This window comes from Onychostruthus taczanowskii, unplaced genomic scaffold (assembly GCF_017590055.1).
Source record: "Onychostruthus taczanowskii isolate IOZ18803 unplaced genomic scaffold, ASM1759005v1 scaffold31, whole genome shotgun sequence".
NCBI classification, from domain to species: domain Eukaryota; kingdom Metazoa; phylum Chordata; class Aves; order Passeriformes; family Passeridae; genus Onychostruthus; species Onychostruthus taczanowskii.
Genome location: NW_024500461.1, coordinates 2,133,353 through 2,159,973, shown reverse-complemented (window position 1 = coordinate 2,159,973; position 26,621 = coordinate 2,133,353). Strand labels below are relative to the sequence as shown.

Genomic DNA, 26,621 nt, shown 5'->3' with positions numbered 1-26,621 from the left:
CTCTCAAGCCTTTTTTCCCCAAACCCACATTTTCTATTCAGTGCGATGTTATATTAATCACACTGTTAATTTTATTACTATTGACACTAAATGAGCCAAAGGAAAAAGAAATAACTACTGTACAGAGCAGTATTTTGGGCTGTTGGGCCAAAGATAGGTTGAAGTTTTACTGACAAGCTACATATCAAAAACCTGAATATACACACCAAAAGACTGAAAGGCAAATTTCAAATGCTCAAACTAATTTTAAATGCCCAATGTGATATTTATTAGGACACACGCTGCTATACTTAGGAGGTACAAAAAAATGCGTAGTGAACAAAAAGCTGTGTGTCAGAGCAATAGCTATTGAAAGCTCTAAAGGTATTAGAGGAGATCTTGTCAGCATAACATAAGCTCTTAATAATAAGCATATTTAAAGAATGCTGTACTTTAAAATATTTCATTTCCTTTGGTTTCCAGTCACCAGCAGTGATACAAAAATAATAATAACGGAAAATAATGTTTTATTGAATCTTTTTTGTTTGTGGGAAATACGGTTTCTCTACCTAGCTTAGTACAAAATATAGTAACCATTTTTCCACACTGAACTGACGTGAATTTTTTGTTAAGCATTCGCTCTGTGTATCAAGTCAGCTATTTCCTGGAAGGATTCTCAAAGCCTACTTGTAAATGTAATGGCACCCGGAGACTAAAATTTCATCAGTAAATATGACCAAGCAACTAATACCTCTGTGGCAGTCTAGCAGTTTAAGCCTCTCTATTTTTTACTTCTTTATGCCAGGTACAGGAAATATAATGATCTTCCATGTTCAGATGTGGACTGCAAGGCCCAGAGGAAGATTATGCTTTTCGAAGCTTATTTTTGGTACCACAGGGAAAACTAGAGTTAATGAGGCATAATAAGCACAATTGTTTTGTGTGTCATTACAATTTTATATTAAACACAAGGTAATCATCACCACAGAATGACCCTCAGACTAAATGAAAAAGATGTGACAGATACCACCCACTTTTAACTTTTTTGTTTGTTTTTATATTTTGGGAGGCTTTCTTTGCTATAAAAGAACATTCAGATAATGAGAATTGTTTTATATCACTTGGGCTGCTCATTAAGTTGAAAGCAGAACAGAGAAACACTTGTGTCTTTCCCTCCCTACGGTCAAAACATGCATACACCCACTTCAGAATCCATAAACTAAATTAGTCAGTCTTGCATATTTCTCCCTCAAGTGCTGACAAACTGTAACAAGGTACTGCTTGGATCACTTCAAAGTTATTTGAAATACTAGTCATAACCAGAGCAGCAGAATAAGACCAGTAAAGATGCAGCTAAGGCATCCCAAGTCCTCACAAGGACTCCCTCAACAAAGGATGGCAGCTGCCTGCCACACAGTGAGGCAACCAGGAAAGCTGGCACACACCAGGTAGTTTGGAGGCAGCTTCACCACGTTCTTCTCACTCGACTCTCCCACGGTGCATTTTCAGGGTTTTTTAAGAGATAATCTATGCTCATGCTTTTTTTTCCCACATTGTCAGTGATTGACAAAAACAGCCTGGAGAAATGTAAACCGCAGAAAGGCTGCGGCTGCCTGCAGGAGCAGAGGCTTTCTCACCTGCGGCAGAACACGACTCTGCCTGCACTGCCCGCAAGGTACCCCTGAAGGGACCAGAAGAAAGTACCAGTGAGGTGATTATCATCCATTTCTTCCCTGAGGATTGAAGATGGAGAAGCTACTGAAAATATTTGCCTGAAAGTCCCACAGCAGAAGATAAGATTATAATCTTACACATATCACAACACAGAGGACCTGATAATAAACCACCACCAAAATGAGACAACTCCATTTCCGAAGCAGTTCAGGCACATTGGTACACAAATGCACCCATGCTAAAAGCTTGCCTCAGCAAATGCCCTTATGACTACAGCACATCAGCTCAGTGTTGCACAGCAGTCAGCCATCGGTGGCATTCAGCCTGCTAGACCAGAATACAGATGGATCTGGAACAAAACACTCATCTTTTTGCTTTAGTAAAGCTGGTCTTCACAGATTCCTGTTTCTTCATTGGTTTCCACACTGTGACTTTTTCAAGGGATGCCTCATTGCTTTTTAGATTATGACAGAAGCAGCTCTTGCTCAGTAGAAGCTCTACGCAGGAGATGAGAGAAAAAGCAGAACTATCAGGGAAAAATTATCCTGCTACTCCACAATTTTCAGAAGTAAGAAAATACTGTCGAGAAGAAACTTGCTATGAGCTGAGGAAAGCAGAGAAATAAGGAGTGACAGCTTCTTCTTAGTAGCCTAAAAATAAGGAAAACACTTCTCCACTCTACTGTTTAACTGAGCAGCCCATTGTCCCACTCTCTGAATAGCCTATTTATCACTAGAATTCATAAAACTAGAAAAAAGAGGCAAACAAAAATAAATTGTTTTTCCCATGTCAACCTCATTTAATTACTGAAGAGTAGTTTGAATTGTTGATCTCCTAATGCTTTGGCAGGATTGGCAGCCAGTCTAGTCAAGTCAGGCTTGCCAGACTATATGAGAAATAGAAAATAAAATTAGCATAGTGAAAGCCAGGGACAATTTAAGAAATATTCACAATAATGAACAGAGTTCGGTGACAGGTCATGTTAGCTAGGGGTGTCTTACACCAAGTCTTGTTACAGTGTATGTGGGCTAGTAAATATTCAGCAGAAGTTTAACAGGATATTTTAAGCAGATTTAAGTCAGCTCAGTCATGTCTATATCATTGCATTGACATACTGTCTTTGCTTTTACACATCTTACAAGACACTTAATGTCAGCTTATATGGCAAGAAACCAGACTATCATGTACACACGAGTCTGTGCATACTGAGTGAGATGTGTAGCTGAAAACAGCTCATCTTGTCTCCTGGGAGCATTACACGCAGTAGTCTCATTTCCAGACAATGCTACTATTGGGCAAAAACCAGCATGGTTTTTTTTGATCACAAGATTTGGCTCTTGCAAACAGACAACTAATAATGTCTGGGGATTGTCGCCCTGATTTTGTAAGACTTTGTTAAGCCTTCTGATGTTTGCATTCTTTCAACAAACTTTCTCACACACAGTTCTGTAAATAACCTATGTTTTACATTCTTTCATGGAAGTAGAGAGAATTGATGGACCCTTGGTCTGTCCAGTGGCATTGGAGAGGTGGCACTGTCCCCCTCCAATCCACTGTCACCTTTGGAAAACTATAAATGTTGGAGTCAGAAAATAAAGTTCCTCTTCTTCTTCCTTTTTGTTCCCCTCGAGAGCAGCAGTGTCTGTGTCATCATTTCGTGCTGTATCACAACAGGGGATCTCCATCAAGGATAAAAATGGCACATGCATTAACTAACCAAGTGCATACACACTTTTCATTGCAAGGAATTCCAATGTTTTAATATAAATTTTATACTGTCACTAAACTTTTAAGTCTCAGAGCTTTATATAGTCACCTTGATGTGCTGGCTTGCTGTACAGTTACTTAGTTTCTTGCTTTCCAGTGCTAGCTCTGAAAAAATAAAAAGTAAAACAAATGCTATGTGCTTCTTCACGATTTAAAAAACTCACTGCAGCAACAAGTTCAGTAATTTTCCTAGGGTGAGAAAGTATATGAAGAAGAGTTAGAAAATCAGACTGACAAACTACCAAAATGCTGCTTTGCTGGGCATTTTATCTGCCAAATCTACTTTTTCACGCTCTATCAGCTCACAGTAACCACCTGCATTTGCCTCTTACTATCACAGCTTTTAGACTATGGCGGCATGATACAACCGTCTAATGAAAATGTACAACTCTATCAGCAGATGACATCGCATCATATACGGGGGTTCTGAGCAGAGGACTGAAAAAAACTCAAGTATTCAAGTGCTGTCGAAGTTTTCTTTCACAGACAGGCAAAGCAATCAACCAATCCCTTCTCACTTCTGATGAACTGTGAATAAGGAAGGCTTAGTCAATGTCTACATCGCACTCACAGGTGATATTTTGACCATTCTCATATAAACTTGCATTTGTGCCAAGAGCAGTACAGCCAGGCAGCATGGAGTTCAGGATCCAAGCTGGATCTGCCCTACATGCTTGAAACCACAGAGCTACAGCTAAACATTGTTACTGATACCTAAAGTGGCAGGTTTACTGTGTGTTTGGATATGTTTACACTAGCTGTGGTCACATCTCATTACAGCATAGATATAACCTTTGAGATGTGGCTGGGCAATGTTACAAATATCTGATATTTACACATGAACAAGGAAGGCATAAGGACAATAACTCTTTACAGTACTCGTAGGCAGGGGGAACTACAGTCATTTCCTAGGCTGAATTATACCTGACCTCATTTCCTCATTTTTATTACGTAGTATTGACGCTATTTGCATCAGATGAAATAAAGGAACAGCACTTCCCTGATGCTGTCCTTTACTATTTCTTCTATTTCCTAATCAGAGAAAACAGAACATTTGGTAAACTCACAAAAAATATTCATTAGCATGCTATATACCAGATTCCAAATGGAAAAACACCAGGGTGGGCTCTATAATACTAATAAGGCATCTTTCATTTCAAAACACAGAAGGAATACCACTGAAAAAGAAAGTATCCTCTTACCTTAGGGTGTCCTTTTCTCCATGTTAATACCAAACCTGTAACACCTAATCAAAACACATTTCTGCTTTTCCCCATTTTTTTTATTAATGCACATACCTCAACTTGAAATGACATTTCTTAAAGTATTCTCTTCAGATCTTGCTAGTAAAATGAGACAATTCAAAGGCAAAGTCAGACATGAATAAGTAAAGCATTCATCATAAAGAGCAAAAATTACCTTTAGCAGGGTTTACTTTTATCCCTGACCTATACAGCATCTCCTCATTCTGCCAGTCCCCATTCCTTACAACAGTCTTGAGTCCATAGAAAACGATTAATGCAGCAGTGGAACAAAAAACCAAGTTCTTCAGAAAGCGCTTTTGGGCTTTGACATAAAGGGCCCTGACACCTACTGTAACCAGCAGGCAGAAGCCCATACTAGGAACATACAGCACACGCTCTGCTATTACAAAGCCAACATAGAAAAACAGGTTTGTGGCAGGAACGAAGGGCACTATCAACAAAGAGAGAGACAGAATGACAATGTTCTCGGTTGAAGGAAGCTGCAGTTTCTGAATTTCATGCTTTTTTAGGCCATTCTCTTCTTTTGATGCAAAGCTTGACTTCACCTCCAGTGTCTTGTACTCCATCTCTGGGTGACAGCTATGCCCATTAGCATTTTGCTTGCCATTCATTACAGTTTTCCCATTGAATTCTCTCTCATTGCTGGAGCCCTTCAAGCTAAAGTAGGCAAGGAGGAGGAGTCCTGCATAGAAGGCCACAGTGTGTAGATTCCTCCAGTCGCTGACTGCTTTTAGAAGAGGCACAGCATCCATAGACCAGTCAAAGCTGAGGGTATCTGGGCACAGTAACAGCCAGAGGTTCTTGGTTGGCAAGTAAAAGAAGGTCAGGGTACGTGTGAGAAAACTGTCTGAGTCAGCTGCTGGATTGTCAGAATTAGAAAAACTTGGGGGCCTGTTGCCCATCCAGTATAAGCGAACACCCAGCAGTGCAGTTCCCCAGGAGGTCAATAAACCAATGCTGAAGAACAGGGTCAAATTCTTTCTCTGAAAGAAAAAAAATAGCATAAATCAACACTAGGTATTTATTTGCGTAAATTATACACCAAAAAAACCAAGAAAATATCTGACGGAACTCTTTTTCAGTAACGGAAACAGACACAATAGATTTCCATCTCTGACATTTGGATCGTGCCATGTAGGGGTACATTGTTGACTACAAACTAAGGAACTGACTCATTCATTTAAGCTCTATCAAGAATGCATCACAGTCAAGCCTTCCGATATTTTAGGGCTGTCAGTCCTTGCTTAAGATTTAGTTGTATAATGCTTTGGAAATGCTTATTTTAGAGGAATTTGTGGACTCTTACGTTAGTTCCTACATAATCGCCCAAACTCCTTCTCTGTTTCTGGCTGTGACCAAAACACGAGTTTGCTTTAGCGAGATTTAAAGTCTAAAGGATGTTCCAGATCCATTTACCTTAATCAAAGTCTCTCCCAAGGCATTTGCTAGAGAGCCAATTAAAATTTCCAAGAAAGCAAGAGAGGAAAACAGATGCAGATTCCATATTTAGGTCTCCTAGCTCCTGCTTATTAACTTACAGCCTTCAGCTCTAGCTACTACTGAAAGTCACACTTCATTTTCTACAAAGCACAAGAAGTTTCACCTCAGTATGAGGAAATGCTTTTTTACATTGAGAATGACAGAGCACTGGAACAGGCTGCCTAGGGACGTTGTGGATTCTCGTTCTCTGAAGGCATTCAAAACCCACCTGGATTTGTCCCTGGACAGCCTGCTCCAGGTGACCCTGCCTTGGCAGGGGGATTTGAACTGGACAATCTCCAGAGGTCCCTTCCAAACCTAATGATGCTGTGATTCTGTGCTCTCAGAGCCAAACAATACATTGAGGGTTTTTCCTCAAGCACGCCATAATAAACACTCCAAAACCTTTCACATCTTCATATGCATGTAAATAAAATTATGGGAAGCACACAGCTCACTCCACCTACCAATGTCATCATGCTAGCAACTTGAAGTATCTGCACTTATTTATGGAATGACAGAACATTTTCCAGCAGAAGCTGCTTCTTGGGTAAGCCCTGCTCTTGATTACATGTGCACCCTAAATGAAAGCTGGTTTACATTTCTCTCTCTATATGTAAAAGCTAAACTATGTGGGGTTTTTATATTTCAATTTCTCAGATGGTTTTTGAAATGAAAGGAAAAAAATCTATTTGCCAAATAGTTACAGATACAGATTAAGTGCTTTAATTATCTTTTCCCCATTATTAGAAAGAATTATTTGTCAATCATTTTTCATTTTATTAGATTTGTTTTTTCCATCTCACACTAGACATTTGTGGGATGATTATTCAATGTTTACTTAGTTATTCAGAAGCAGAACCTAACAGTAGAATGTTTTAGTCTTATTTCTACAAAACAACTCATTTTTCTTCTTTGTGAGTGGGATTAACCCTTGACAGCATGAATTACAGATGATTGTGTTGCTCCATTTTAGGTCAATTACTAATAGTTTTCTACAGTTTACCAATATTCTACTAAGAAGACACAGTCTAGTAATGATAATTTATAGTTTATCTTATAATGTATCAGGAAGAAATTTATATCTTTTCGCATTTCTACAGAGTTCCTCCTTGTGAAGTTTAAAATATTAAACATCAGTTAGATTCATTCATTCAGTTACGCTACATTACGGAATTTAATGGACGCATTAGTAGGGAACAAACAAATTTATAATGGAAACATTCATGCACTTGGACTGCGAACATGTAAAAAAATGCTGGCACTTTTTATACATAAAGTAAAGCCTGGGTCCCGATTTAATTTGCCATATTAATACCAGTTTGATTTACTAGCTTTTTTACATCCTGGATAATCCACAATGTTTTGGTAATATACCAACCAAAACCCTCATCTACACATCATGATAACTACATTGCCTGGAAAGCCTATTAGAACAACTTACTTTTATGTGTAAGCTGGGTAATACCTTGCAACTCCCTTCACATGTGGTTTCATCCATGCCTGTCAAAACTATTTAAATGCTTTAATGTTATAAAGCTGAGTAAACTGGTTATCACTGAAACTCCCAACTAAGTTTACATTTGGAATAAAAAGATTATTCAGATTTCATGGATTTGTATGTACGTCCTCACAGTAAAACCTCATGTCCATGGTTTAACTTGTCTTTTCATTCTCATCATAGATTTCTACATGAAATTTTTTCTGCCCACCTTTCTGGCTCAATAATTTTCAAACTCATTTCCTTCAAACACACATAAACAACTCTCAAATGTTAAGCATGACCTATTTGCTCTCTCATACATCTTTCTTATGAATCTCTTGTGAGGAGGCTGCTAAGACAGAAAGAAGCAGGGAAGCAAAAGATGGTCTTTTTTGTTTGAGTTAGAAATAGCCTTTTCTGGAAGGCTGTATACCACTTGAAAGATTAAGATATCCCAAATATTAAGGAAGTGAAACTCAATTAACAGATGAAAAGTGAGCTTCCATGGACTGATTAGGCTTCTTTGTTATTTTGTTAATACTTATCCAAGAACTGGAAGAAAATCTCACTTTTCTCAAGTCCTAATCATTGCACTTTTCAATTAAATGCCAAGAAAGTTCACATTACAAAGTTCTCTGACAAAACCATGTGAGTGCATATATGCTATTCCTCATGGATAAAAGTGAAACCTACTAAAATTTTTCAGGTCTTCCTCATATGTTAACCAAAGACTAACAACTAGAAGTTTGCCTCTTGCTCTTATCCCAAAAATGTTAACAATTTGTTAACAATCAGAGTTAATCAATCTTCACTGCTGGAGTAGCTGTTTGCAGCCTCTCTTTTAAGCTTTTCATTTAAGCTCCGTAGTATCACGATCCTCACACTTGTAGGTTTTACAAAGAACACAGAAGATCCATGTACAGGTTTGTGTGACATGCTGTAACAAAACTTTTTTTACTATTTTTAAGCATATTACATGATTTTCAAATGAAATATCTAAGCAATAAATCATAGAGCTCAGAGATATCTGAGTAGGTTTACCACCCCAGCACATTGGTTCATCATGCTGTAAGGCACTGGTCAACAAGAGACTGAGCTTGAGTAGATTCTTAAACTCTGTTAACTGACATCAGGAGTGAAGTGCAAATTTCCTGTTGCTGCCTCAGACACAAATTGTTTGCATTCTTCCCCAGATTTCAGACATGGACCTTTTCAATAGTCAGCAGCTTTACAACCTTTTAAAATTACCTACAAGTTAAGTACAGTCAGCAATAACCTGTACAACACTATTGTAAATTTTCAGATTTCAGAGGAGGCTCAGTCTAGAGGCAAGGAAAATCTGTCCCTAACATTTAAACATCTGTCACAACAATTGAAAGTAGGATGCCTTTTTCTTTTCTCTGTTTTGTTTTTTTAGTTTTCAGTTTTCAAATCTCACAGACAGCACTGACCTAGAAGGGAAAGACAAATTCATTACCCTTTTTTCCTCTCTCAGCATTCATGATTTTTGCATAGCTTTTATCCCTCTGTGCTAATATAGTCACAGATAATTAGAAAGGTTTATCACATATTTTTTTGCTTTACTTTCTTTAAGGCTTTGGAAGAAAAATCATTCCAGCAATTTATTAAAATTAAATAATACAGCCAGTCCCCCAGTAGACTTTTGCCTGCAAAGGAAGTGCTTTCAAAATGAACTCCACTCAGACAAGCACTTTCACTAGTAACTCTTCTTCTGAGCCTCCTGACAGCCTGTGCTACTCTGATCTGATTGTGTACATTCAGTGCAGTCCAGGAGCAGAAGAGATCCTCTGTAATGCTAGGCAGAAAGGATTTGGATTACTATATTCATTAATCCTAATCCAGCCCATCTGCCATACGTTTTGACACCCCCATAAATCCTCTAACCTTTCATAAGTAGCCATTTTCATCTGAGGAAAAAAATGAGCACTGATTTAGATCAGATTTAACATATTCCCTGCCTGCTAACAGGCAAGTACCACCACTGCAAGTTCAGTCTTTTGGACTGTAGAAACCTTTTCCACCACCCTACCAAAATCCATCTGCATGACCCACCCACACTGCACATTTCCCTTGCATTAGATTCTAATTCCTCACTTCATTATATTGCCCTTAAATAAGGTACTGCAGCAGATTTCTTAATTAGGCAGCCACTGCCAAAACTCAGTCATCACCTAAGTGGTATCCAAAGCATTTTCAAAAGACACTGTTCTTTTAACCTCACATTGTCCATTTCACAAACAGCAGTAAATATGGCACATGATTGAGACAGCCCAGAAATCAAAATCATCACACACAAAATGTTATTCTTGGAACTCAGGAAGTACAGAGATGAAAGAAGATGTGTCATCAGGCATTACTCACAGGAATTTCTTTTTGAAATTAGAGTTCCTAAAATATATGTTGGCTTGAAAACTGGGACTTAAATGCTGCCAGATCACTAGACTTACAGCATCTTCTTCCTATTGCAGGTAGAGGTTCCCGGATAACAGATCTGCCAAGCTGGAGCCAAACTACAATTCAAAAACATATCCCCACCAGGAATGAAGTTATTTGCTACAACCCCTGCTGGGTGACAGCACTGAGATGGAAGTGGCCTTTAACACTGCCTGATCACCTGCCCCGTTAGTTCCTGCTTGCATGACCCACTAAATGAGGTTTACTCATTTTCACTGGTGATGCAACAACTGACCTGAAGGTGTTTTAACTCAGAGTTGGAACTCTGTCAACAGAGTTGTCCAATATCGGGACCAACTGTGCATATTTTATGACATTTATTTCTGGTGCTAAGACCCCACACAATTTTTCTCCAACAAGGAAGTGTATTCACAAAACAGCTAAAGATTATCTGCACATCTTTTATTGTAATTAGCCTGTAGCACAAGTTAAACAGTCCTTATTACTGCTGACTTACCTTACATTAATTTGAGTAATAAATACTGGCATTTAAAATTGCCAAAGTCTTACTCTAAAATCATTCATTCTTTAATATGAATTTTTAAGTACCAAAAAAAAAACCAAATAAATAAATAAATCCAAAACACAAAGACTCTAGCGTCTCCATGGAAAAAAAGAGTTATAAGGACCACAGGGGAAAAGACAGACTGCATTAAGATCAGAATCTGCATGAATGACTGGAGATAGTACAAGAGAGAAGGACTTGATATGGACAGGAGAACACAACAACAAAGCCTTGGAGAAGTAGATAAAAGATGTAACTTAGGCAAACAGAAGTCATGCAAAACACAAGCACTGTGCCAGCTCAGCTCTGCAAGGCTGACAAAGGAAAATAATGGTATCACACTTACTCAAAAGCAGGGGCTAAGGAAAAGCCACCTGAAAAGGACATTGGGCACTGAAGACCACTAAACAAGACCCTGAAGAGCCATAAAAGGACTTCTGATAAGGGCTGTGATTACATAAATAATGTAATACATACATATCAAGTAAGTGGGGATAGCTAATGATTAGTGTGCATGATAAGAATTCTGTTTAGCCAACTCTCAGAAGTGTTGATTAGGGGAAGGAACCTCCAAATGCCCACCACTGCAATAAATAATGCCTGCTTTCTAATACTCAAATGTGTGTCAGAAAGTTTACATTTGGCCAATTTCAGTATGAATATACAGCAGCTTGATAAATCTGTTTTCATGATCAGTGCAAGGAAAAGTTTTCTGTAAGTTCACATAACCAAATGCTGTGTAACGATGGTGATGCTATGTATATCTACCCAGAGTTACTCCATCTATCTGCAGCAGCAAGACCTTGACATAGGAGACTAGAAAGCCATTGGGACCAAAAGGCATTCCTGGACTGCCAGACTGCTCAGGGATGCTGTCCAGCACCACTGTGAGCACTGCACAGGTGGGCAGCTGGTCATCATACCTGCATTTCATTTAACAAGTATTGACTCATCCAGAGGTTTTACAGCGAAGGAAGAGTGCTGCACTTTTCATGCTAGATAAAACATTGAGAGCTCACTGAACATGCAAGTATGTTCAAACTGATTTCGAAATAACAGAGAAATGTTCAGAAAAATAAACTTGTATAAAAGGCAGGGGCAACACTGTTTGCTTAAAGGTATACAAGTTAGAGAAGTGGAGTGAGTAACTGGCTCATCTTCAGAGAAGCATAAGAGATTATCACAGACCACAAGCAACTCTACTAAACCAATGCTAGAAAGGTAAACACTGTACTGAGGCTACAAATGAAAGCACATCCTCCAAGGTACATGAAGTAATCCATCCACTTTTCTCAATACTAGTAAATCCTAAAAGGATCTGGTTCCAACACAGATCTTCCAGAAATATAAGAAGGAACAGGATAGAGCAACACAACAGATTAATTTAAGTTCAAAGGGAACCTAAGGAAGGTTCCAGCTGTGTAAAATGGAATCAGTTTCCTCCTACCACTGCCACATGGACTACAAGGAAGCAGGTCAGTCCATAGATGAGTGGCACAGCTGAGGTGGGGAGCACAGGTCAGCACTACACCTGAGCAAATGAATCAGGAGGCCTGCAGAGCCCCAAGGAGAAAGGAAGCCTTGCCCCAGTCTCACTGGGAACACAAAAACTGGCCCATCCTCTTGAGTAACAAGAAATTTGAAAATGACTACACATGAAAATGAGTACCAACAGCTAAGGCTCATGATATAATTTATATCTCCTTTATCACATTAAATAAATCTGATCTGACAATACAATTTACTAAAGCTCTGCTTATTAGAATAGATAGATACACACTTTTTCTTCCTAACAGTTTCTTCTCCTCCTCTATAAAATGTACTGTCCTGTTTATGAAAAAAGAAACAAAGTATAAAATGGCTCCAAAGAGCACAGACTGCAATCCTACCGACCTATCACAAAAAATTGTAGTGTCACATTTCAGGTTTCCTACATTAATAAGAGGGCAATGAAGGAAAATTAAAGCCTATGAGGTGGTTTAATATGCAGTGGGAGGAAAAAACACACTGGTTGGAATGTAAATGGACACATACTGACCAATGGATTTTATGAGCAAAAATGTTGTTAAATTCCAGATTAAGACTCTAGCAATGACTAAGTGACTTTACCAAGCGACTAGAAGAACGTCATCAATAACCAATTTCTGTACATGGGATAAATAGCAAGTTTAGGTTTGACAGAAGAACCTCTCGAGGTGTAACAGCTATCAGCTGGAAGCTCATCAAGTTTACAGCAGTCAGTTGCTACGGTGGATAACAGGATTCTAGAGTGGATCATGGATAACAACCAGCATCTTATCTGTGGGTTTTTTTCATTTTTCTGTTTACCTACTAAAAAAAAAAAAAAATCAAGGTCCATTGTTTTACTTGTACTTTTAAAATATGTCAAAAGAGCCAGAAGCAAAGTAGTCTTGAAACTATACTCCTAACAAAAAAAATTGTTATTTTGAACATTTAATTGTAATTCTTCTAGCAAAGCTTAAAAACCTACAACATTTCAAAGAGATAAACAAGTAGTATTGAAAGTCCATGCAAAACATGGAGCCTGCTTATTATCTCAGAAGGCATACTATTAAGGAACATTAATTTAAGATCAAGTAGACAATTATTTCCTTTAAAAATATTTAAAGCTGGTTTTTGTGCAGTTATTTTCTTTTCAGATCTAGCAGTTTAACAAGATAAGGAAAAGATAGCTTCTGAGTCACTTAATCTGTGGGACAAACTGAATACAGGCTAGGTTGTAACTAAAATGTTGTTTTAAAAAAATTCACCTTTCTTCTACACCCACAACATACATTAATTTATGAAAAGGCACCATAGGATGGTGAAAAGACACTCCCAAGTAGTTAAGTATTATGTTTGAAGACAGTACCCTTTAGGATTTCACAGTATCAGTCACTTACTGGGCATTTATTTCAGATGCAGTGCTTATTATAAATAGCAGCCTGAAGGACATCTCCAGCAGTTTGGATGCAATCTCTGTTTAATCACTCATTTTTCTATGCTCCACTGGGATCACAGTTGAAAAAATGGGAAGCACAAAGAACTGGAGAAGCTAAAGGCAACACAGCAATGACTAATAGTATTGGAAAGCCTTAACAAAAGTGACTTACAGTGAGAAGGACATACCTGCAAGATTCTAAGTCCCACCAACAGCAGATGAAAGGTAATTCACAAAGAATGCTGACAAACAGTAGGTCACCACCACCAATGAAAAACTTTGCTCCCAGGTGTACTGACAAGAACGTCTCCCAAACTCCTAGTCAAAACAAGCAGTCTGAAGCACACCTACATGCCTCCTAGCTCACCTAACCTAGTCTTGCCTCCCATGTAGCTAACCAAGTAGTTATAAAGCACTAGCAATAAAATTCTGGATATATGTGCTTAAAGGTTTGAAGAGTAACACACTGCAGTAAAAAATGAAAAAAAAAAAAAAAATCCCCAACCAACCAAAAAAGCCCAAAACCAAAGAAGCAAAAAAACAGCACCTCAAAAAAGAACTTCAATGAACAACTTTTGAAAGACCTGACCAGTAAGTACTGCAATCTTGAGAAGCAAGACTGAGAAAACAACCATTTTAATAAGAACTTAATTTGTTTCCCTTTTTCATTAGATTGCAGGCTTTTTAATAGAATTGGTTATGGTCAAAGACTAATTTAAAGAAGAGAGAGATTCATGTTTTCTATGTTAATTACTGGGGAAGCTTTTTGTAATCATTCCCTATAGAATACACTAAACAGAAATGGTAATGAAAACCTATCAGAAAATGAATAGAGGAAACAAATTAAACTTTTTGCAGCAAACAGTCTTGGCTAACTACATAAATAATTACTGCTCAATGATAGTGAAGAGTGTTGCAAAGATATCAAAGGAGTAAAAATGCTCAAATATAACAACATTTAGCCAATAATTAAAACTGCAAATACTTCAATGGAAAATTTCCTCAAAAGTATGTTTGATAAAAGTAACAGAATACCTTGAATTGGATGTCCTCTACTTTGTTTCTCTATACATAAAATATGAAGAAAACAATACAAAAAACATAGGTGTTAATTTCTTTCTCTCCTTATTCTAGGGATCCTTTTAAGGTGCATTTAAAAGGATATTTAAGCACAGCCTTTTAAAAATACAAAGTGCATTACTAGAGTCGGAATCAGAGACAGAGTAAAAGGTAAAGCATTCACTGACCTCCGTATTACAAAACCAAATCTTTAATAATTCAAATAAAGAGATGAAAGATGGTGAAGCAGAAAAAGGATGACAAAGCTTACTTCAAGACATGGAATGTCATTACTCTCCATTAAGCTAATGTGAAGAAATGAGGCAGTTAGTAGTAATCTCCTGTGAACCAATACAAAGATACTTCTCAACTGTTAAGGGGTGAAGTACTTAAAAGAGGTCAGTTACTGGTACTGTAAGAGGTGTGCTGAATCCCCTTAATCAATTACACTAAACTTACTTGAAAGCCTGCACAGTTATCTTGCTTAGCTTAAAAAAAAAAGTCTTTAATAATTCCTGTGAGGTAATGATCTGTGATCAAATAAGTCTACCTGTAAAACAATTCAGCTTCTCTGAAGGAAATGAAAAATTACATACTCTTTTAGAAGAAAGGAAGAAAATTATTTTTTCTTAAATACATTCAGTACCATTATCAAAACCTTTGTTTTAAATATATTTCTCTTTTTTACAGACAAAATAGAAGAAGAGAAAGAAGTGCAAACAGAAATCACATTGTCTGCATGTACTCATCCACATTTACACACACAAACACACAGAGCTAGCCTTGGTAATTCCTGGTTTGTCCAGGTCCAGTGCATCACAAACACGTTTTGGGCATCAAGAACATAAATGCAACAGTCTTTCCTTAGCAGAGCTCTGGTGCAAACAGTCAGCTATTATTAAATTTATTCCAGTCTCACTAATGAGTAGAGCTTGGAAGTGCAGTATTTTTGAGCCATAAAGAGATGATTTATAATGAGAAGTCACTCAGTAGGAAGGCTAAAGTACAGCAGTTCTCTCTGCAAGTTATCATAACAGAAAGCTATTTAATGAGTGTGGGTTTCTTCAAGAATTCAAAAAAGGCAAGATTTGGAATAGGATGTGTTACATTATGCAGACACATCACTGAACACTGCTGCTACAGTAAAGCCACCAAAAGAAAAATCCTCAAAGTTGTTCCTATCTTGAGGTTTTGGCTCATTTTTTAAATAAGTTCTTTCAAATGTAAAACACAGATCTGTAGAGATTAGCAGACAGACACAATTCAGTAGAAAAAGATTCAGTAAAGTTTAATTAACTAAACTAGGTTGCCCAGGATCAGCTACTCCATAGAGCAAACAAGAAAGAAATGTGGCCTGAAGCAAGACATTGTTTGGCAAAGACACAATGAAAGAGCAGAGAGACACCCCACCTCAGCAAGCTCAGGAGAGGCCTGAGTTACTGGCAGTTCCCTGTTCTGTACAGCACTCTCTCCTGCAGGGGAGCACTACAGGTGCTGATGACCCAAATTCAGTTACACACAAACCTGAAGCTTACACTTAATCCACCTCCAGACCAAAGTTACATCCAGCCTCTAATAATGACTTAAAAATAAATACATTTTCAGTAAACTATATGCCATAATCTTTATGCAGGTGATGGGGACATAAGGGCTTTGCATGCTAGAAAACATACACCTTGGCTTTCAGATTAAATTATTGAGTTTGCTAAGGAAGGATACCTGCAAGAAGGTGGGAAGAAGACAGTGGAGCACAGTATGCCAGAATTCCTAAGATCAACATGTAGGCATAACTGACTCAGGCTGCATTTTCTAATGAGTAAGTTTAGACTGTGGCTTCTTGACAACAGAAGAAATTAAACAGTATATGATGCCTTGGGAACTTTTTTGTTTCTTTTTTTCTATGGTTTCCAGAGTGATCTGTTCCTTGTGCAGAGTGACATTGTGTCAGCCCAGTGGAGGGAAGAGTGTATAAAAGAGGGAAGCTGAAGAAAGTGGTTAACTTTTTTAAGCCATGACTGCTACCAAAGATGCTACCTATCAAAAGGTGACTTCCAAGACTATCACTAGGATAACTGCAATCTTCCATGCATGGTAAAAAAAACACACCCATCCCTGCTTCTTCAGCAAACTGAAACTTGTAACAGAAATACTTATCTGAGAACAGTTATAACTGTTACACCTCAAGAAGTAACATTTGAAAAAGTTTTGAAAAAGTCTTGAAAAATAAAAAAGTCACACTGAATAGAAGATACACAGCCTACATTAAAACAAGAAGTCTTGAGCTATCATGCACAAAGAAGGATTACACAGCCACAAAATTCCCTCCCACATGACAGCCTTAAATATTCATTCTAGCTGCTTGTTTTCAGGGTCACTACACAGGTCACCTAGATGTCATGACATTGAAGGCTCAAATTTCTGAATCTTTCAGAAAGCTGTGACATATTTCCTCGTGCCTTGGAAGTACGCACATCTTCAGCTTCATGATAATCCTCAGATAGTAGGGTGAACTTCACTGCTGTGTTTGTCGGCACTTGAAACCAACCCACAGTTCCTTCATCAGCTCATCATTCTCCTGTCAAAAGCACCTTAAGTCTTCCTATGAAACCTTTTCCATCTCTACCTCATAGATGGGAGTTACACTCAAATCACTCCAGAAAGTGAAAATTCTTCAAAGTTTTGCTGAAAGTACCATGACAAAATGCACCTGATAACAGACCAAGATGATGCTTCTGTCACCAGCTCTGACACAGATCTGCTGAATGATACTAAGCAGATTGCTTAACCACCTTCTGCCTCCTTTTGCTCTAATCCTCCCATACGGTCTCTAAATTCAGATACTGTATTCCTAACAGTAACAGGAATTTGTAATTATGATTTCTATGGAATTTAAGAACGTTCTGCCCCTACATACGTATGTATTATACAAATAATTAAGCACTACAGACAGCAGTGAACTCTTTTACTGTGTGATCTGGAAAGTGTCATCCAGCATGCTTCTGTTGCATATTTATCCAGCCTAAGTAGCAGCTGCCAATGACTTTATTTTTATCTTTTCTTGTCCCTCACTCCTTTCTCTGTTTGCTTCTGCCAAATATTACCCTGAAATACAACAGTGCTTTTCGAAATGGTGCTGCCCACCATTTTATACCCAGTGTGTTGTAAAATCTAACATGATTGAACACTGCATCCTAGGAAGCCCATGGAAATATTCACAGTCTCAAAGAATAGTTTGGGTTGGAAGGAACCTTTAAAGGCCATCTAATTCAACACCCCTGCAATGAGTAGGGCCATCTTCAACTAGATCAGGTCACTTAGAGCAGCAAAAAACTCAGAAGCTGTTAGTCATTCATGTTCTTCTCAACTTGGCCAATCAATGAACAAAATACATTTCTTGACATTGCTTAGAGAAAAAAAAAAAAAGAGAATAACCTTAGAAGACTAGGAATAATCACACATTATGGATTTACCTGGCTAGCAATATTCATTTTAGTGATGAAAAATCTGAATGAAAAGATAATATTTTAAATTATGTGCCTACAATTTTCATTAAAACTCCTTGCTACAGAAGTACATAAAAATCATTAACCAAAATACATTCTGGGACAAAATGACAATTGCTAAATTTTTCAGGAGTCTCTATGAAGGGACCTTGAAGTTTTTCCAGTTATTAAAAACTACATCTTCCACAATTCATATACATAAACAGAAACTAAACTCTAAAGATAACCCTGTAGTAGAATTTGTAGTTCTTTGAAACAAACTCAGTATTGTTGGGTTGTTTGTCTGAGGTGATTTCTGAGATTAATGTTTTTAATACTAAAATGATAAAAAACTATGAAAATTATATAAACATCAAAACAATGAAAATCTATTTTTAATCACCTACAAGCTTAAAAGTATCAACATTTTAAACACTTGCAAGTGAAATGCCTTAAAGTAGAGGCTCCACAGAAACCACCACTTTGTCAAGGCTAGTCTCCAAGTTCCTCAGAAACCTTATTTGTCTAAATTTCACAAACAGAAGAATTAAGCAGTTGGACATTTTTAGAAGACAATGTATTTTCCTTCCTTTTGCTCAGTAAAACCCTCCTTTTTAAGAAGAAAACCAGAATACCCACATTTCAGTCTCTATGCATTATTTGTGACAGACTCCAGACTATACAGACATTCTCTTCCAAAGACTGCCACAAGTGCACACGATTGGAGTCCTTTGTTTTGGAGGGGACCTGAGCTATGCCATCTCACTGAGTAAGTATTTTAGTATCTATTTGAGCATATTCTCATCACTCAGAGCTCACCATGCAGTATGGCAGCCCCAGTGTGCTAGAGCACAAGAGGAATAAAACATGCTGACAACGAAGAAGGAAAGATGCATGGTTGGAAAGGCTTTAAGTGTGCTAGAGCACAAGAGGAATAAAACATGCTGACAAGAAGAAGGAAAGATGCATGGTTGGACAGGCTTTACAAACACTCTGCTCATAAACTGGTTAGTGTAGGCCTAAAAGCAGGTGAGGATGTATGCAGAGATCCAGTTCAGCTGCAAGCAACAGAGGAACAAGACCTTAAGACACAACTTTTGGACTTGGGTGATGCAATAGTATAGAATCAACTGTGTCTCTACCTGCTCCTTTGTACCCTGGCCAAGGTTTACATACTTTCCACATACTACAAGTATAAACAAAGAGGAGTTTAAATCAAGAGTTAAATTATGAAGAACACCTCCTACTGCCTGCAACAGGCCTCCCTTGGACTAGAGCATTAACAGCTGAGCCTGACCTCACTTCAGTCAAACCCACAATCCGCATTTGAATCTTATCACAGAAATAAGTGGAAGGCTAGAAAACCCACTTCATTTTAATTTTTATTACTTGCTTTCTGAAATCCCAGATTAAAGAGGTTTACATTCTTAAGCACTGGCCAAAACCATGATGACTACATATATCAGTTTGGTTTGGGTTTTTTTCCTGTGAAAGCTGAGATTCTCACTGGGACAGATGTTACAAGTGTGTAGCTCACCGCTCACGGTCTACCGTATTTGTGTGTTTTGTTAAAGGGCTGTGGCTTGTCAAAAGAGCTCTGGGCTCCTTGTCTTACTGGCTGCTTCTCTTACCAGGCAATTATGCACTGGTTCAACAGGATGTTGGGAAGGAGGAGGGAGCTTGCTCTCAGACAGCACCAAACTGGGAAACACTGCTGCAGTGCTGGGCTCAACAGGGAAAGCTGTGGGAAGCAACGAGCCACAAGGATGGAAACAGGAGGCTTGAGAAAAGGAGAGAACTACATCTCAGAGAAAACTGAAGACTTTTCTAGAGACATACAGGAGACCACAAAAATCCAACAAGGGAAAAATAAGAGGCTTTTCCCTTTCAGAGTAGACAAGGATTAAACCTGCTTTCAAACACAATTATTTGAATATACACCCAGCAAATCTGCTGTCTCTTTCATGAGTTTCTGCTTTATTTTAATATTTATATTTTTAAAAAACTCAAACTTTTAAAGGTTCTTGGTGCATTCTCTTTAATGGAAATATCCAGACAGGACATTGCTCAGAGCTCTGAGATGGCATTACTGGCCTAAGATCTAAAGCAGAAAATGCTAAGAAAACTGACACACAATTTGGAACTGCATGCAGTTCTTTCTCAAGATGCAAATAGGTGCTTTCTTTTCTACTGTCAATAAACTTTTCTTTCTACAGAGAGGTTCCCCTTTGTTCTAAAAATGCCACTGACCCTGACAGAAAGAAACCTCATTAAATAAGAGACCAACTTGTCTTTATGAGAGATTTGATTTTTTAAATAGGAAATATCAACCAGCATACAGCATTTTGCAACTAACAGCAAAGCCCTTCCATTTCTCTAAGTTCACAAGCAAAATCAACGTAGGAGGAAATTTAGCTCCACAGAGAGCAGAGATTAAAAAGCATGCCCAGAAAGCTGGACTGCCTTGCCTGGGATCTAAGCTAGGATTCAGTCCTGGAAGGGTTTCCACATGTCCAGGACTGCAATGCCAGTGTGCAGATGCTGGGTACACTTGTTCATGACCAGCCACTTCCCCACCACATTCAACTATTGCTTTTTAATCAGCTTCTTAATGGACAGGAACTTAATAACCAATTTTGACTATTTAAAAGTCCAAAGAATCCAACCTGGAAAAAAAACCCAAACCAACTGAAAGAAGTGTAATCAGAAAAATCTTAGATCAAATGCCTGTCTGTTTACAAGTGGTTCAGGACATCAGCAGATTAGTTCTACAAACACAAGAGTGACAACAGGGGCAGCTTCATGAGGGGGAAGGTGGCGAAACAGCATTAATGTGCATTAAGATTCTTTAAGTTGCTGTGGATGAGTACAGAACAATGAAAGATGTCCAAGGATTTTGGACATGCGGAAATAAAGTTCCTTGCAGGAATTTTCATGCAGGAATAAAGTTCTTTACTAGAAAGGAGCACAGATGAGTAGAAAGTTCTTGAGCTTTTGTTTTTTGAATGCTCTAATTTGTTCATTTTTACCCTGAAGCTACCTGAAAGTTGTATTTTAGGCCAGACTGTCTCAAATATTTCCCAATTACTTCCAAAGCCAGACAGTGCATTCACGGAAGGGTAGTATCTAATCTTTTCTGATGATGCAGCTACCATTGCTAGAACACTTGCTAACTCCTTAGAAGATAAATTGTCTTTTGTCCCACAGCTGCAATTCATGTAGAATTGATATTTTAAATTGTTATTAATGCTAAGCATACTGTCCCTCCGATAGCTATAGCCTAGAAAAGTGACAAGGTTTTCCTTTGTATGTTAAAATACAGACTTTCAAATTCAGAGAAGAAATAAAAATCAAAAAATGCAACATGGCTAGCAAAAATTTCAGCATTGTTTGTCTTACGTTGTCTTTCTGTGACAACCTACATAGTGAATTGGAAATGGCTTGTGAAATTGAGAGCATGCTTCAAAGAAAAACACATTCAGATGAAGACTTATGGATATATAAGTATGGTTAAAAAAGGAAAAGCAGCAGCTAAGAGACACTTGGAGACAGTTTATGCTTGAAATTTCATTTAACAAAGACTGTGTTCCAGACAAGCCACTTTGACACCTCTGCACAAGCATGTTTCAGTGCCATCAAGCTTATGCTTAAATTAACATGGACCACTGCACAAGGACCTTTGTTTTCCTGCAAATATCGCTCCTTCAATCAAAAAAAAAAAAAACCACAAAAAAAAAAAACTGGAGAACTGGCATATTGGGTTTTTTTCAGATCCATCAGCGTGTTGAAGCATAAAAAATTTGGGTTGTTCTTGAAATACTTGAGCTTTGATGTATTTATGTGAGGAATGTTAAAAATGTGACCCCTAAAACCCTTTATGCTGTGACTGAGTTCTGGATCTGGACAGATCCACATGACTGAGTACTTTAAATACTGCTCTTTCAAGTATAAACATATTAGGTGTCATTATGCAACCCCTCTGTTCAACTGTTTTGTGCCAGACATAAGTGGAAGAGTTGAGACAAAAAAAAAAAAAAAAAAAAAAAAAAGGAGGACCATTTCAGCTTGTTTTAATAAATGCACAAAGTATTGATTTCTGGAGAAAAGAAATTTTTAAAACCAAGTGAGGAACCATTTTGAAGAATGGTATGCTTTAAATCCTCTGAAATGTTATTTTGCCTCTGTCACCTGTATAGGTTTCCATAAAAGAAAAGACATTTGCTGTCCTGAACATGTCATTGTGGCTGCATTTACACCAACTAAAAATGTGCAAGCTGATTCCAAATGTCAATCAAAATTCTTCTGATTAAAATAATTTGACAGGCTGACAATTCTCCCTCCATCCCAAAACAGATGGGAGGAAAAATTGTTTACTTTGACTCAGCAATGTGATTTTATATACTCTAAAAATCATAATAAAATCATGACCCAGTTTTAAATCCTTCTGGCTTGAAGGTGTACCTTTCAAATGTCTTTAGAACTACCAGACTAGCCAGGATATATCTGCTAAGTTATCTGCTAAACCACTGAAAATCTCACAAAATAATAAATCTATAACCAAAATATGCTTGTTTTCTCTGAAGAGTAACTGCATTTTGGATTGAAGACTGTGAGAGCATGCAAAATCAATATGCTCAGAAAAAAAACCATCAGCAATTCCAAAACTCTGTTAGTGAAGTGAAAAACAAACAAACAAAAATCCCACTAAGAAGTTGCAAAGCTGCAAAATCATCAGTATAATCAATATACGGTTGGGGATCATTGTACCATGATTAAATGTATGTACTGGATATTTCTGCAATAAAGTAACTCTTTTAATCCTATGTTCTTTTTTTAATAATATTTAATTAATTTCTCTTCACATACCTAGCAAAACTTTTTATCAGTAGTTTAACAGATCTCTCAAAGGGCACTGCAAAACTTTTCAGGAAGGATATCCGGAAAAATAAGAAATGTTACTGAACAAAACATGGGTGGAATTAGGACAAAGTACAGGAACTTGCTCCTGAGACCTGTTGTGTTTTCTCCAGTTGAGCAAAGCAGGATCTAAAAGCTTGGTCCAGCAAACTGCTCTTTCCTTCCTCAGCCTCCCACGTCAGTCCCAGCTCTTCCACTCAAGCCCACCTTGATTCTCAGTGCAATTCAGACCCCTCTTCTCTCCTCACCCTTCCCACCAGCTCTCCCAATTCCAACTCCCTTTTAGCTGGGACAGCTCTTCTGTCTGAAGATAGGTAAGGAGTAAGGGAAGAGCAGGACAGGGCAGCAGAAAGCATGACAAGGCAGAAGGAGCTTTGCAAGGCATGTGTGTGATAGTGAAACAACTCCCCCTGAAGAAAATGGGCTGGTAAGTGGACTAAAGATGAGGTGCTTAGCACAGTGACATTTTTGGTAGACCATACTGTTTTAGACTGAAGAACAATTTCAGATACTGAAGGCAGAGAGAGCACACATACAGTGAATTGGCAGGAATTTGGCTGGATGAGCTACTAGAATAACCTAAGAGCTCTCCCATTCTGCTAGGCGTACAATCTCCACAACACCTAAAGAGACTAGAAGTTTTTTTCATTGATTTGGGGGTTTTTGGTGGTTTTGTTACCATTGCAATTGTAAATTTATCTGTTTGAATAAAGCAACTGTTCTTTAGCTGACCATGATAATATCCAACTGACAAAAACCATCAGCTTACACAAACTGATCTCCTTTTGTGAATTAACAACCTTCATTGTTTCATTAACATTAACTGCTTAGGGATAAGCCTGAAAGTTTCCAGCAGAGTCCAAAGAGGGTTAAAAGAGCTTTGAGAAATCCAAGCTCAGCTTTTGGAGTGGATAACCAAATGAAGAATGAAGGAAGCTACTTGGAGATATTTTTGGTTGGCTACTCGTCTTTACGTTATCCGAAGTCAAAAGTTTCCCCTAAGGCTCCACTGGTCTGTACATCTGAATTGTAAAGAGAATTAAAAAAAAGTATTACTGGATATGCCTAATTGCTGTTTTCACAGCCATAACCATGCCTTTTCAACACTACTGCCCATAAAAAAGAAGGTATTACAAGGATGTGACCAACTGAAAAATCAGAACAGTCCCAATCATTCACCAACATATAACTGATCTCAAAGTTACCCCACATTCCTACAGTGCATCTAGAAAATAAAACATGAGGTGAGAACATTTTGTACAGTTAACCTATGCTTGATATGAAAACACTGAAAGTTACTGAATGTCCACAAGAGTTGTGCTTTGCAAAGCAGCATCTCTCTGCTGCTGACCAGCCAGTTCTCACAAGCCAAGCCTTCTGGGACAGTGCTGAGCCCACCTTTTTACCTAGACGGAGTTTCCACATGGTACTTGGCCACGGAGCACTAATTCATACACACTATGATAAACAATTCATACAATACTTTACCCTGGAAACAAAATTACAATAGGAATATGAGCCTGGAAAATGTAACACATATATCTCTGGGAATGTCAAGCTTTTTTTAGGAATTAGCTTAGCTTTGTTTTTTTTTTTTTTTTAACCTTCTCATGTCCCTCTTGGATCCTGCATTGTACAGCCATGGGGCAACTAAAAACAGCTATAAAATATTGTTGTCTTCCAAAAATTTATTGTAAGACCCTACTATCAAGGAAATACTTTCACGAATAACTTAAAACAAATGCAGACATGCCTTTTCCTACATCACATAACAAGAACTTTATACACCTTAAACACAGTCTTGCATGAAAACCTAAAGAAGATTAACAAATTTCAGAAATTATGTAGAAAATGATCGTCTGACCTCACACAATTTTTCCACAATGATTGAAAACCACGAGTATGTGTTAGTTCCACTGCCAACACTAACATTCTTAAAGACACCTTCTTCTCTGTTGACCTATGAGATTAGACAACTTGTCCAGTGGATTAAAGTAATTGTATTAATTCCTAGATAAATATGTCTAATGGGAATTCTGCCTGGTTTGGCCATCGTGGCTGAACCGAGGCACTTCCATCAAGTTGTCAATCATTTCCTGATAGGCTTTCAGGATTCATAACCCTGCTGGGAAATGCTGGGTGGTGCTTCATCAGGTGCAGCACTCATACAGAGAGCAGGAGGTGGGAAGCAGCAGGGGAGGCACCGGGCAAATTTGTGGAATCTGACCTATTGCTTTGGGCACCTCCTTGGATTTTTGCCTTGTCCCAGGTGGCCAACAGCCATGCTATTTCACAGAAATCTTTTGTTAAGTATGTGTGAAATGTGGCAGTGCAAATTCCTAATGGATTGCACATCTGGCATAACAGGCAAACATGGCCCACATGAGGCCCCAGATCTGCAGAGCAGCAAGGACCTGTACAGCTGGGAAACAGCCACCACTTTAAGAGAAAACCTCCACTGTGCCACACTAACACAGCTGCAGCAAAGAGTGAACTGTTGATGAGTAACTGCAACTGTAACCTGTTGACAGAAGTATGCAGATAGAACAGGTTCTTGTAATGCTACAGTGGCCAGTGCAGCAGATAAAGCATGAATGAAGAAACTTACCACTGAATAGCACAGATATTTCCCAAAAAAATATTCTATTCTATTTATATATATATATATATATATTTCTCTAAAGACTAAGGTATTTGCAGTTTTTACACTGCTTTCTTCATTATACAATTTGACAAAACTGACTGGAGTCTGATGCAGTTAACCTACATAAAAGAAGGGGACCACTTAGTTTAACTGGCATTCCCCTTGAAGGAATGAAGGCTTAATGCAATCTGAAAGAGAGGCAGATGAGAAAAATTACTAAACAACTCTTATAGTGGAGTTTAATTTAGAGTGTAAAATTACAAATTGAAAAGTTTCAATTTTACCACTAGACAAAATTATCATAGTCTGAAATTCTTCCAATACCAGGCCTTTTCTTGACACAAATTAATCTTCAAAATTTTAAGACCGAATATTCCATATATCTTTTTTTTTCTGATTAAGTCCTATTTGAAAAATTTCTCAGGAAAGGAATCTCAATGACAAAAGAGATGTGTTCTAAAATTGCTGGTCTCTTATAAACTTTATAAAAGTTGAAACCTAAAACCAAATAGAATACATCCTTCAAGAAAGAGGAATCTACACCATAAATGGCATTTACTTCCAAAAACGTATAAATAAACTTATAGCAAACCAGTCTATAGAAATTAAGCTTTTTAGAGGACAGCTACTTGTGGAAATCATGGAAACATGCTTATCACAAACTATTATCAATCCTAATCCACAGAAAAAAAATCGAGACAGAATAATGAACTTGTCCAGGGTAATAATGCGTCAATGGTAGAAGCTGACAGAACCTGACATTCTTAAAAATCCATCTCATCTTGCCAAAGAAGTTTAATGCATGTTGGCACATGAGAAGTATTTGAACAGAGATAGTAAAGAAGAGAGGGGGAAAAGGTAAATATTGTCAGATTCCTCAGGGGAAAATATACACTTTGTACCACTGCTCTGTGAGATAAACAGTCATTTTTCTGGTAAATTTCTGTTATA

General features: G+C 37.8%; 1 protein-coding gene across 2 annotated transcripts in view; it reads right to left on the bottom strand.

Moving 5' to 3' along the window:
- Positions 1 to 26,621, bottom strand: part of TMTC2 (transmembrane O-mannosyltransferase targeting cadherins 2) — a 236,123-nt gene that overhangs the window by 90,742 nt on the left and 118,760 nt on the right. For both annotated transcript variants that reach the window (XM_041409862.1, XM_041409863.1), the window contains one exon: positions 4,840 to 5,668. In XM_041409862.1, the coding sequence (XP_041265796.1) occupies positions 4,840 to 5,668 (829 nt within the window). The remainder of the gene's footprint in view (positions 1 to 4,839; positions 5,669 to 26,621) is intronic.